Source organism: Salmo salar, chromosome 06 (assembly GCF_965601325.2).
Source record: "Salmo salar chromosome 06, fSalSal1, whole genome shotgun sequence".
Taxonomy (NCBI): domain Eukaryota; kingdom Metazoa; phylum Chordata; class Actinopteri; order Salmoniformes; family Salmonidae; genus Salmo; species Salmo salar.
The window spans coordinates 23,207,348-23,220,864 of record NC_138296.1 but is presented as its reverse complement, the minus strand read 5'-3'; the positions used below and the strand labels follow the sequence as shown (position 1 = coordinate 23,220,864).

Sequence of the window (13,517 nt, the reverse complement as noted above, 5' to 3'; positions counted from 1 at the left end):
AACATGTGGCTACAGTCCACCCCAAACATAGAACACCCGACCCCAAACATAGAACACCCAACCCCAAACATAGAACACCCGACCCCAAACATAGAACATGTGGCTACAGTCCACCCCAAACATAGAACACCCGACCCCAAACATAGAACATGTGGCTACAGTCCACCCCAAACATAGAACACCCAACCCCAAACATAGAACATGTGGCTACAGTCCACCCCAAACATAGAACACCCGACCCCAAACATAGAACATGTGGCTACAGTCCACCCCAAACATAGAACATGTGGCTACAGTCCACCCCAAACATAGAACACCCAACCCCAAACATAGAACACCCGACCCCAAACATAGAACATGTGGCTACAGTCCACCCCAAACATAGAACACCCGACCCCAAACATTGAACATGTGGCTACAGTCCACCCCAAACATAGAACATGTGGCTACAGTCCACCCCAAACATAGAACACCCAACCCCAAACATAGAACATGTGGCTACAGTCCACCCCAAACATAGAACACCCGACCCCAAACATAGAACATGTGGCTACAGTCCACCCCAAACATAGAACACCCGACCCCAAACATAGAACATGTGGCTACAGTCCACCCCAAACATAGAACACCCGACCCCAAACATAGAACACCCGACCCCAAACATAGAACATGTGGCTACAGTCCACCCCAAACATAGAACACCTGACCCCAAACATAGAACATGTGGCTACAGTCCACCCCAAACATAGAACACCCGACCCCAAACATAGAACATGTGGCTACAGTCCACCCCAAACATAGAACACCCAACCCCAAACATAGAACATGTGGCTACAGTCCACCCCAAACATAGAACACCCAACCCCAAACATAGAACATGTGGCTACAGTCCACCCCAAACATAGAACATGTGGCTACAGTCCACCCCAAACATAGAACACCCAACCCCAAACATAGAACACCCGACCCCAAACATAGAACATGTGGCTACAGTCCACCCCAAACATAGAACACGCCCAACCCCAAACATAGAACACCCAACCCCAAACATAGAACATGTGGCTACAGTCCAATACTTTTTGATATGGGGGACAGGACTGTTTTTTTTGCATAATTTAGATATTATGTTTCTGCTTATCATTTTCTTCATTTTGTCTATAATTAGATACATGTAGCTTCTCTCTTGTCATATGTCTGTGTGTGTGTGTGTGTGTGTGTGTGTGTGCTCTGTCTGTGTGTGTGTGTGTGTGTGTGTCTCTGTCTCTCTGTGTGTGTGTGTGTGTGTGTGTGCATGCGTGCCTGCTACACAGATATGGAGGTCAACAAGGTGTTTTTGACCTGTTTCCCCCCCAACACCTACACACTCTACTGACGTCATAATGAGTGGTGCCAAACCCCACACAACCAAGTGACATAATAGTTTTACTTGATGCCAACACAGTAAGCTGATTTAACTGTGAATGAGCACATACACAAACACAGTCCTAATGATGTCACTCACCTGTTCTCAACCCCCGGCACCACAGACGCATGAGAAGAGTAGTCTCTGTAGTGGTTTGGCTGTGTGTGTGTGTGTGTGTGTGTGTGTGTGTGTGTGTGTGTGTGTGTGTGTGTGTGTGTGTGTGTGTGGCTGAGGTTGCTCTGTGTGATGCTGTGAGAAAGTGACACCTGACCCTTTATCACGGGTGCTGGTGACAATACAAGACTAAGCCCCGCCTCTTCTGGAGAAGGTGAGAGAGGGGGGGTGTGTTTGTGTGACTGGGTAAGTGTTAAGGTGATAGCTGCTGACTAAGAGGTAAGGGATACATCCTCATGACCACATGGTTCCGTTTTCATTTCCTTCACCATTTCACTGGCAAGTTAAAACCCACTCATTCATCCAATGGTAAGGTCTGATTGGCAAGTGTGTGAATAGATTTATTTACTGTTTATTTCACTTTTGTTTATTATCTATTCCACTTGCTTTAAAAAAAAAGTAAGTTAAGAACAAATTTTCCACCCTATGGGATTCCCAATTACAGCTGGATGTGATACAGCCTGGAATCGAACCAGGGACTGTAGTGACACCTCTTGCACTGAGATGCAGTGCCTTAGACCATTGTGCCACTCAGGAGCCCCCATTTGCTTTGGCAAATCTAAACATATGATTCCCATGCCAATAAAGCCCTTATTGTAAAGCCCTGGCCATAGAGAGGGGTTTTTTGTTCTTTATTTTGGTTTGGCCAGGGTGTTACATTGGGTGGGCGTTCTATGTTCCTTTTTCTATGTTTTTGTATTTCTTTGTTTTGGGCCGAGTAGGGTTCCTAATCAGAGGCAGCTGTCTATCGTTGTCTCTGATTAGGAATCATACTTAGACAGCCTGTTTGCCTTTGGGGTTTTGTGGGTAGTTGTTTCTGTTTAGTGTCTTGCACCTGACAGTACTGTTTGGCTGTCGGTTTTATTGTATAGTGTTCTTACGTTTATTAAAACTCAAGATGAACACTAACTCCGCTGCACCTTGGTCTACTCTTTCCACAGACAGCCGTTACACTTATATTGAAATTGAATTGAAATTGGGAGAGAGAGAGAGGCAAACAAAAGACGAAAGCTGTTAGCCGCTGTTAGGCCTTAGAGTGAGTCTCTTTACATCAGTCTCTATATATACATACACCCGGAGGAAATAGTCTTGGCTGGGCTAGACACAGCATCCTACTGTAATATCTAGACCCCAGTCAGTGTGTGCGTGTGTGTCTCTCTCTCTTTGTGTGCATGTGTGAGTGCGTGTGTTTGTGTGGAGAGCAGCCTTCAGATATACCCACGCCCCCTGTTAATTAAGCAATAAGGCCAGAGGAGGTGTGATATATGGCCAATATACCACGGCTAAGGGATGTTCTTACGCACAACACAATCCGGAGTGCCTGGATACAGACCTTAGACATGGTATAATGGCCATAATATACCACAAACCCCCGAGGTGCCTTATTGCTATTATAAACTGGTTACCAACGTAATTTGAGTACCGTAATTCCCGGACTATTGAGCGCACCTGAATATAAGCCGCACCCACTGAATAATTTTTTATTTTTTTATTTTGAACATAAATAAGCCGGTACATTGAAACAAATGAACTTTACACAGGCTTTAACGAAACACGGCTTGTAACAAAAATAAAAAATTTGCAGTAAGCTTTAGTTGTCTTTTTGCACTGAGTCAATTCCTCATGCTGCTGTTTCCAACGTCTTATCATCGACTCATTAAGACCAAGCTCCCGTGCAGCAGCTCTATTTCCTTTTCCAACAGCCAGATCAATCGCCTTCAACTTGAAAGCTGCATCATATGCATTTCTCCGTGTCTTTGCCATGATGAGGGTGACAAAATGACTACCGTAATCAGAATGATGGGAAGTTTGAGAGCGCTCGATTTAATCTAAACAGTAAACAAAAAAGTTGTTTGACCTTAACCCGTTCGGCAATTTCATTGGGCTAATGAAAGCTTCATGCCGCCAAAAAACACGACACAGAATGTGTTTAAAAAAAACCAAAAAAACATTTGAAAGCAGGAAAAATCCATATATTAGCCACGTCATTGTTTAAGCCGTGAGATTCAAAGCGTGGGAAAAAAGTTGTGGCTTATAGTCCGGAAATTACGGTAGTAAAAACAAATGTTTTGTCATACCCGTGGTACACGGTCTGATGTACCACGGCTGTCAGCCAATCAGCATTCAGGGCTCGAACCTCCCAGTTTATAATATGTGTTATATAACAGTCACACTCCCTCTGCAGCTCCAGTCATTGTCCTCAGTAGGATTCTATTAGGATTCTATTAGAGTCGTTAAATAAGACTTTTTAGAAAGCTGGACACGACTCACATTACTGTATAGGTAAGCCTGCTGTGCTTATGGGTGAAAATGAGAAAACGTCCTCCTTCCTGTTTTGAGTTTTAAATCCACCACTATTAACATATGTACATAACATTACAACCATATGTCTGTCTCTCTCTTCTCTCTCTCTCTATCACTCTCCTCTCTAGCTCTCTCTTTCTATCTCTCTCTTTCTCACCACTCTCTCTCTCTCTCTCTCTCTCTCTCTCTCAATCTCTCTCCTCTCTAGCTCTCTCTTTCTCACCACTCTCTCTCTGTCTCTCTCAATCTCTCTCCTCTCTAGCGCTCTCTTTCTCCCCAGTTACGCCTTCTCTTCATACAATATCAAGTCAAACATACACTGTACAGGGTAAATCATGTTTTTATTAATGTGTGTACATTGTGCATAATGGGGTTGCATTCCTGGTGCTACAGTCAGTACAGCGATAGTCACAGTCAGTACAGCTACAGTCACACAGTCAGTGCAGCTACAGTCACACAGTCAGTGCAGCTACAGTCACTCAGTCAGTACAGCTACAGTCACACAGTCAGTACAGCTACAGTCACACAGTCAGTACAGCTACAGTCACACAGTCAGTACAGCTACAGTCACTCAGTCAGTACAGCTACAGTCACACAGTCAGTACAGCTACAGTCACTCAGTCAGTACAGCTACACTCACACAGTCAGTGCAGCTACAGTCACACAGTCAGTGCAGCTACAGTCACACAGTCAGTAGAGCTACAGTCACACAGTCAGTACAGCTACAGTCACACAGTCAGTACAGCTACAGTCACACAGTCAGTACAACTACAGTCACACAGTCAGTACAGTCACACAGTCAGTACAGTCACACAGTCAGTACAGTCACACAGTCAGTACAGCTACAGTCACACAGTCAGTACAGCTACAGTCACACAGTCAGTACAGCTACAGTCACACAGTCAGTACAGCTACAGTCACACAGTCAATACAGTCACACAGTCAATACAGTCACACAGTCAGTACAGCTACAGTCACACAGTCAGTACAGCTACAGTCACTCAGTCAGTACAGCTACAGTCACTCAGTCAGTACAGCTACAGTCACACAGTCAGTACAGCTACAGTCACACAGTCAGTACAGCTACAGTCACACAGTCAGTACAGCTACAGTCACACAGTCAGTGCAGCTACAGTCACACAGTCAGTGCAGCTACAGTCACTCAGTCAGTGCAGCTACAGTCACTCAGTCAGTACAGCTACAGTCACACAGTCAGTACAGCTACAGTCACACAGTCAGTACAGCTACAGTCACACAGTCAGTACAGCTACAGTCACACAGTCAGTACAGCTACAGTCACACAGTCAGTACAGCTAGTCACACAGTCAGTGCAGCTACAGTCACACAGTCAGTGCAGCTACAGTCACACAGTCAGTGCAGCTACAGTCACTCAGTCAGTACAGCTACAGTCACACAGTCAGTACAGCTACAGTCACACAGTCAGTACAGCTACAGTCACACAGTCACACAGTCAGTACAGCTACAGTCATACAGTCAGTACAGCTACAGTCACACTGTCAGTGCAGCTACAGTCACTCAGTCAGTACAGCTACAGTCACACAGTCAGTACAGCTACAGTCACACAGTCAGTACAGCTACAGTCACACAGTCAGTACAGCTACAGTCACACAGTCAGACGTACAGTCACACAGTCAGTACAGCTACAGTCATACAGTCAGTACAGCTACAGTCACAGAGTCAGTACAGCTACAGTCACACAGTCAGTACAGCTACAGTCACACAGTCAGTACAGCTTCAGTCACACAGTCAGTACAGCTACAGTCACACAGTCAGTACAGTCACACAGTCAGTACAGCTTCAGTCACTCAGTCAGTACAGCTACAGTCACACAGTCAGTACAGTCACACAGTCAGTACAGCTACAGTCACTCAGTCAGTACAGCTACAGTCACACAGTCAGTACAGCTACAGTCACACAGTCAGTACAGCTACAGTCACACAGTCAATACAGCTACAGTCACACAGTCAATACAGCTACAGTCACACAGTCAGTACAGCTACAGTCACACAGTCAGTACAGCTACAGTCACACAGTCAGTACAGCTACAGTCACACAGTCAGTACAGCTACAGTCACACAGTCAGTACAGCTACAGTCACACAGTCAGTACAGCTACAGTCACACAGTCAGTACAGCTACAGTCACACAGTCAGTACAGCTACAGTCACACAGTCAGTACAGCTACAGTCACACAGTCAGTACAGCTACAGTCACACAGTCAGTACAGCTACAGTACAGTCACACAGTCAGTACAGCCTGAAATCAGTTGGTTCTGAGTCACTCTCTTCTTCTGGACTCTTAGCTGTCTCTCAAATCTACAGGAGTGTAAACAGTAGAGGAATGCAGGGAAAAGGAAACCAGAAGATGAAGGGAGAGAAAACCCCAGTAAGAATCGTATAACTTCTACACACACAGATGCACCGATGCAAAAGGTGGCACGTGGACATACAGACAAGCATGCATACATCCACTTACACAGGCAGTAATGCACACATGCACATATGCAGACACACACACGCGTGCACACATGAACATACACACACACATTAGGTGAATGTGTTAGTGATTATGGTTGGTGACAGGGGGTCTGTGGAGCTCTGCGGAGGCGCTGCCTGCACTACTTCCCAGCCCCAGAACAGACTGGGCTGCAGACTGGAGCCTAATCCCTCAGCTCCTCCCTCGACTCCTCCCCCCAGGAAGTCCTGGAATTCAAGGTAACCCTAGGAGTCTGGCTGCCCTGACAACACTTCCTGTAGCAAACTGGGCTCACTGCATACACAGTAAAGAGGAGAGGAAAAGAGAGGTTCGTTAGTGTTCTAGATAACTGAGTAGACTAAACAGTCACATCTAAAACTGATCACAACTGCTTTGTGGTTAAGTAGCCATCCTGTGAAAGACTGAGCAGCTGCCCTGCTACAGAGCCCCTCCCTCCCTGTTCCCCATCCATCCAGCTGGTCAGACGTTTCTACGTCTGTTTTATGGACCACAGCGGAGGCCAAGGCGGGAAAACAGACGTGTGTGGGAGACAGGGTGCGAGACAGACGGCTGGTACTGACAGCTAGGAGGGACGTTCCAGTCGTACCCCCCCCCCCCCCCCCAACACTCTCTACGTCAGCCTCTGGAGTCTGCAATGGAAGTTACAGATGCATGGTCCATGTTTTATATTGCATATCTAGACTGAAATACATCTCTTATAAAACATGGACTCTCAGTTGGGACACTGACAGAGTACAGGCATTGGGGTCAGCTAAAGGCTGCAGACCGGATACTGTCCCCTTGTTATTTTAGAATGAGTCCTGGCCACCAGCTATACTATATCAACAAATAAATATATTCTTTTAGCTCTGTGGATTAGAGTGGACACACACGCATGCATGCACACATCACACAAACACACTTTGATCCCTTTGTGATGAAACAGGAAATATCCCCTCCTCGTCCACCCACAGCTTGTTAGACATTACCATAGGCATGTCCAGCTGCAGGACCCTAGTCCTACGTGAGAGTGTGTGTGTGCGTGCCGTGCATACATGAGAGAGTGTGTGTGCGTGCCGTGCATACATGAGAGTGTGTGTGTGCGTGCCGTGCACACGTGAGTGAGCGTGCTGTGGATACATGAGTGTGTGTGTGCGTGCCGTGCATACATGAGAGTGTGTGTGTGTGTGTCCTCCAGACATCCACACTACCCTACACTGGCCCACTGACTGGCTGTTGTGCAGGGTTTCCCAAACTCAGTCCTTTCCTCTCCTCCACTTGGAAAGGACTTGTTTCTGGCGTCTCTGTGTATTTTATGTTCACTTCAGCCAAGCTTGGGCAGAGAGAGATTGAGAGAGCGAGGAAGGGGTGTGGGGGGGAGGAGAGAGAAAGAGAGATACATTTCCTGAGCTTAGTTAGGCCTTCTGGCCCCTCAGGCTGCTGGGATTTCTCTCCACGGCTCACAAAGCGATCGCAGCTGAGCAAAGGCTAAACACACACACACATACACCACACGCACACACACCACAGCACACGCACGCACGCACACACACACACACTGATTGGCCTTGTCAGTGCATATGTATAAATAAGAGTTCTGCATCGTGCACCAATTGGCAAGACGAGCGTAAGTGAAAACACATGTTCTGTTGAATGCATGAAACAGAAGCAGAGAAGCCTCAACTTGCAGATGAAAACAAAAGCAGAGTAGATTGTCAGGAAGACAGGGACCCAACGGAAATGTTTTCCAAATCAACATGCAATACTTGAACTAGATTTGAGAAAAGAAACTGTTTGCAACCCAGGGCTATAAGCCAGGGCTATCATATTTCATCTGCACATACAACCATTCACCAGAACATGTTCACCCAAGGGTCCCTATTCATAAAGCCTTACAGAGTAGGAGTGCTGATCTAGGATCAGGTCCCACTGTCCATCCATCTTATTTATTATTATTCATGTATTATGATCTACGCTAAACTGATCCTAGCTCAGCACTTTACTCTGAGGTCTACTGTAATACTGTGTGGATAGTAGTTTCTCCAGCCACAGGATGTCACTTAGGTACTTGGCAAGCACAGGGAGAATTGCTGCATTGGCCATTAGGTCAGAATCCTAACCACTGTGATGTAATGACCCTTGAGTGCCTTTCTGACCACTACAACTACAAGAAGTCTGGAACCAATCCTGCCATCTGACACACACACACACACACACACACACACACACACACACACACACACACACACACACACACACACACACACACACACACACACACACAGGGCTTGGACAGGGCTCCCCTCAAATAGAGGACAGGTCTAATCTAATCTAGGCCATCAGATCAGGTTGGAGCTCAGTCAGCCAGCTCGAAAAACAAGACCCAGGTAATCAGATCTCAGCGGGAATAGGATGGAGTCACCCTTAGACACAGATCTAAGGTCAATTTTTATGTCTCCCCCCTAATAGCGGAGGTTATGATTTGGGGAAGATAAACTGACCCTAGATCTGTGACTATAGGCAATCAGATGTTATACATCGGCTTCTCTGGCTGCTACAGCGAGAGAATGCTGACCCACATTCAAATACCAGCACACTGTGACAGTACGGTACTGTGTAGATAGCAGATAGCAGCTTGGGTTTAGCTACCCTTGAGCTAACTTCGAACTCAATCTTACCTGGAAACCACAGGGTGAAAGCAAGAGAGGAAGACCTAAGAACACCTGGAGGGGTAACACAGAACAAGTGAAAGTGGGGTTGACGTAGCAACACCTTGAAGGAATGGTGCAGGACAGAAGAGTTTGGAAGAGATTGGAAGCGAGTAATTCCATAAGGAATTCAAAGGCCTAAGTAAGTACTGTATGTTCTCTCGAACATCCCCTAACTTTAGCCATAATCCCCGAAATACCATCCCCTGATCCAGCAGCCTTCAGTCCATATCTGATGTGCAGATATGAGTGCAGGATTTTGTTCCAGCCCTGCACCAAGTCAAGAACACAGCCCTACTCCAGTGTAAAAAAACAATCTATGTCAGCTGGTGGTCTCTGGTGTGTGTTTGTGCGTGTGGAAGCTTTCGTTCCAGCCCAGCACTAACCCACCACCACAACACCCCTACAGAGTAAACATCCATTGAGTCTCAACCCGAGGGGGTACGCACCTTCTTGGCGGCCCGCGACGGAGACCTTCGCGTGGGCTTGGGTACCTCTCTGGTCAGGGTGGCGGGCAGCTTGGACACAGAGCCGTTCTCTCTCTTGGCCGCGGGCGAGGAGGCCGGGGGCGAGGAGGGGGACACAGAGGTGAGTCCCCCCAGACGGACAGCCATCTCCTCGGTGCAGACGAGGCGCAGGCTGCGGAGGTACTCGTCCGTCTCCCGGTCTACCACCAGCAGCCTGGTCTCATGCTCCACCGCCTTGATCCTCTGCACCACCTGTGGGGAGAGGGAGATCATTATATCATTATAACACTGTACATAGCCATAATATGACATTTGAAATGTGTATATTTCTTTGAAACTTGTGAGTGTTACTGTTAATTTTTTTATTGTATATATTACTCTGTTGTTTATTATCTAGTTCACTAGACGTCTGTCTCCGCCAGTGATGACTTACTGCTGAGTGGCATGGGGTGAGGGACTAGGGAGGAAGGGTTTGGGATGTAAACACAACGAGGACGTCTGGAACTCTGGTGATTTATAGAACAGTTGGTTATGAGGTCCAGATTGATTGCATACCCATTGGACTACACGTGACTAACCGGGTTTTGATCCCAGGTCTCCTGCATGGGCGCCACAAGACTGTGTCAGCCCACTGAGCTAAAGTCTATAAGTATTAGGTCTTCTAAAGGTCTCAGACAAGGTCTCAGGCTAGGTTCCTCATCATGCGAGTGTGGCTCACCGGACCAACGTGTTACACATTTACAGAGCAGGGCTTACTATATGTCTCATCCTGGGTCACAATGTCAGAGGTCACACACGCTGACATGAAACTAACATGATGACAGCCATTTCAGACATCCTACCTCACTGGAATAGATTGGCTCCACTTCAATCTCATGCACGCTATGTCTGCTTTAGGTGTGCTTGCCTCATCTTCAGGCTGCCATTGCCCATCGGAGATACAACACAGCCATTCACTAAGAACTCAGATCACTATCAACACAGCAGTGTGAGTGTGTGTGAGAGTGGGTGTGTGTGACCAGGCAGTCTCAGCAGCTGATGATAGGGAGATGTGTGATGTCTTCCAGCAACTTATGAAAGGCTGTCTAGACTGTCTGCTTATTCTCACAGACCATAGAACATTCTAGACTAAACAACTTGGTTAGAGTGCCATGTAACCATGCACTGTGTCTTACAATGCCTAGTCGTAAAAAAGTGGATATTTTAACCTGGAAAAGTTGTTAGGGGTTTTGGTATGATTTATATTATGCCACTCCATGGGGTAATGCTGAGTGTTTTAGGGGAGATAAAATAATGGTGTATTTTGGTATTGTCCATTGTTGTATACTATGATTATTTTATACAGGTATAATATGCTTATAAAACCATATTAAGTGTGCAGGGAATAAATACAAGTATCAAATCAAATGTCAAGTGCTCCTTCAACGTTTTGAACGCCAGTGGATGATACAGTGGCTGACCTCTCCGTGTCATCCTCTGTCTGTCTGTCACTACCATGACAATATCATTACTGAAACACTAGGCTCATAACATACTTATTTACCCCTTATTTTACCAGGTAAGTTGACCGAGAACACATTCTCATTTACAGCAACGACCTGAGGAATAGTTACAGTGCAGAGGAGGGGGGATGAATGAGCCAATTGTAAACTGGGGATGATTATGTGGCCGTGATGGTATGAGGGTTCGATTGGGAATTTAGCCAGGACAACAGGGTTAACACACCTACTCTTACAATAAGTGTCATGGGATCTTTAGTGACCACAGAGAGTCAGGACACCCGTTTAACGTCCCATCCGAAAGACAGCACCCTACACAGGGTAATGTCCCCAATGACTGCCCTGGGGCATTTTTTTAAACCAGAGGAAAGGGTGCCTCCTACTGACCCTCCAACACCACTTCCAGCAGCATCTGGTCTCCCATGCAGGGACTGACCAGGACCAACAGTGCTTGGCTTCAGAAGCAAGCCAGCAGTGGTATACTGCTGGCGCATATTAAACATGTCGATGTAGTCCATTGACAGAAAAAAATCGGATGAAGTTGGACAGTTCGTGATGTGCTATACTCACTTGATAGTGCGTATCTTTCTCCACATTTCCCCCGTTCACCTCAATGACACGGTCCCCCGGGCGCAGCCCCGAAGCTTCTGCTGACGACGCGGGCTCAACTTTGCGAATGTACTGGCCGTTCTTCCCCTTCTCACCGTGCAAGTGAAACCCATACCCGTTCTCACTCTTTGTCATGATACAAAGCCGTGGTTTCAGTTCGCTGGCCATTTCTCCTGCAGTCCAGGACTTTAAACCTGTTTTGTTCTTGAATATAGTTAGCAAAACAGAAAAAAATACAAAAATGTAATACAATAATGACCCAACAGAGCGCAGAGCGAAACTTTCACTCTACATGTAAAACACCATCATCTTCGTATGCGTAATTTGTTCCAAAAGTTGCTCTGCAGGTTCTTCACACACAAAAACTCTCCAAACACAAGAAAACACTCCGTATTAAAAATTACATTCCAGCATTGAACTTCACATGTAATAAAGGCAAACTCCTAAAAATAGCCTAAATTATCCACCCAGGCGAACGTATTGCCAAGATATCTGCTAGTCGTATCGTCTATCCAAAAACGAGTGAATTATTCTTGTTGGCGGCGCAGCGTCCTCAAACCCTCCAAATGCCCATCCTGAGGACTGATAAAGTGAGAGACCCCCCGTGCAACATGCTGCACCAGGAAAGAGCAACAGGCACTAACTAACCCCTCTCTCGACCTCCATCCATAACAACCGGTTGGGAAATAAGGATTCAATTACAACACATGCCGGGTTTCCAGATAATTGGATAGGGCACTCGTTTGGTGCGTAATAGCACCTCCCTCGCTAGAAATCAACGAGTTTTGCCTGGGTCTGTCATTACCAGAGCGCAGCTCTTGAAGAGTGGTCTAAGAAGGGGTCCTTTCTCACTGAGTAGCCTAATCAAGCGCATGCTGTGGAAATGCTGCCGTTTAGCACGGGATGGGGATCCAGGTACGAGGACTCCGCATGTAATTGACCAATCAGTGTGCTCGCTGGGTGTCTCAAGTGTCCAAAATGGCGACCTCACCAAAAAGAGTTGGGAGGTTGTTTTGTTGTGTCGGAAAGGACTCGGCTGTATCATGTTGACAACACAATGATTTATTGTCATTAAATTCAGGTAAATAACGATTTATTTGTAACATGACCCCTCTAGCACAATTACGCATGGCATACACTTACGCATACTGTTCATGTTACAATGGTGCCCCTAAGTGGTCCAATTACGAAATGCATGTAAAAAGGGTATGAAAAGTGATAGTAGTATCATTTTTTGTGTGTGGTGGTGGTGTGGGGGATTTATGGGAACTAGTGAACAAGTGTACACTTCAGGAGAAGGGAGATGTTATTGGAACAAGCTGAACTGCAACAGAAGGGGAGCCCGTCTGGCCTGCATGGTCACAGTCAAACTAGTGAGAGGAGCACTAATACATGAAGACAGAGGGGGGCAGCAGAGGAGTGTCTTTACAGCTCTGGGGTGAAGTTTCCCCTAGACACTGATCTTGGGTCAGTTTGACATTTTCCCCACTATGGTTAAGGTTAGGATTGGGGTAGGGTCAGCTGATACCCTACTCTGTCTTTTCTAAGGCCAAGGAGGCAGTATATACGGATATATTATGCTGTTGCTGTCTATACATAGAAACAGCAGGTGGCAGTAGAGGAATGTATTTGCAGAGGCCACGAAGACTGTACATGTACCTACCGTATGTTACTCTACAATACCGGCTATGATATATGATCAAGAGATATAAATAGAATTCCTGATTCTATGTCCAGTGCACCAGTATGTCTCATTGACTTGAATGGGGATGCCGGTTCTAGCAATTCTATTTATATTTAGCATACTTTATTTTGTTTGTGTTTATTTATTTATTTATTTGTGTTTGGTTTATTTGACA

At 46.2% G+C, this 13,517-nt stretch overlaps 1 protein-coding gene across 2 annotated transcripts in view; it reads right to left on the bottom strand.

The window, feature by feature from the left end:
* LOC106606537 (Na(+)/H(+) exchange regulatory cofactor NHE-RF2) overlaps positions 1–12,599 on the bottom strand; it is a 61,973-nt gene extending 49,374 nt beyond the window's left edge. The window contains exons 1-3 of one of the 2 annotated variants that reach the window (XM_045719912.2): positions 12,464–12,599; positions 11,620–11,862; positions 9,533–9,802 (exon numbers count right to left, since the gene is read on the bottom strand). In XM_045719912.2, coding sequence (XP_045575868.1) covers positions 9,533–9,802; positions 11,620–11,862; positions 12,464–12,532 — 582 coding nt within the window. In that variant the 5' untranslated portion in view covers positions 12,533–12,599. Of the gene's footprint in view, positions 1–9,532; positions 9,803–11,619 lie in introns of both variants that reach the window. The other variant, XM_045719913.2, reaches the window with a different exon arrangement.
* Positions 12,600–13,517: the final 918 nt, after the last annotated feature.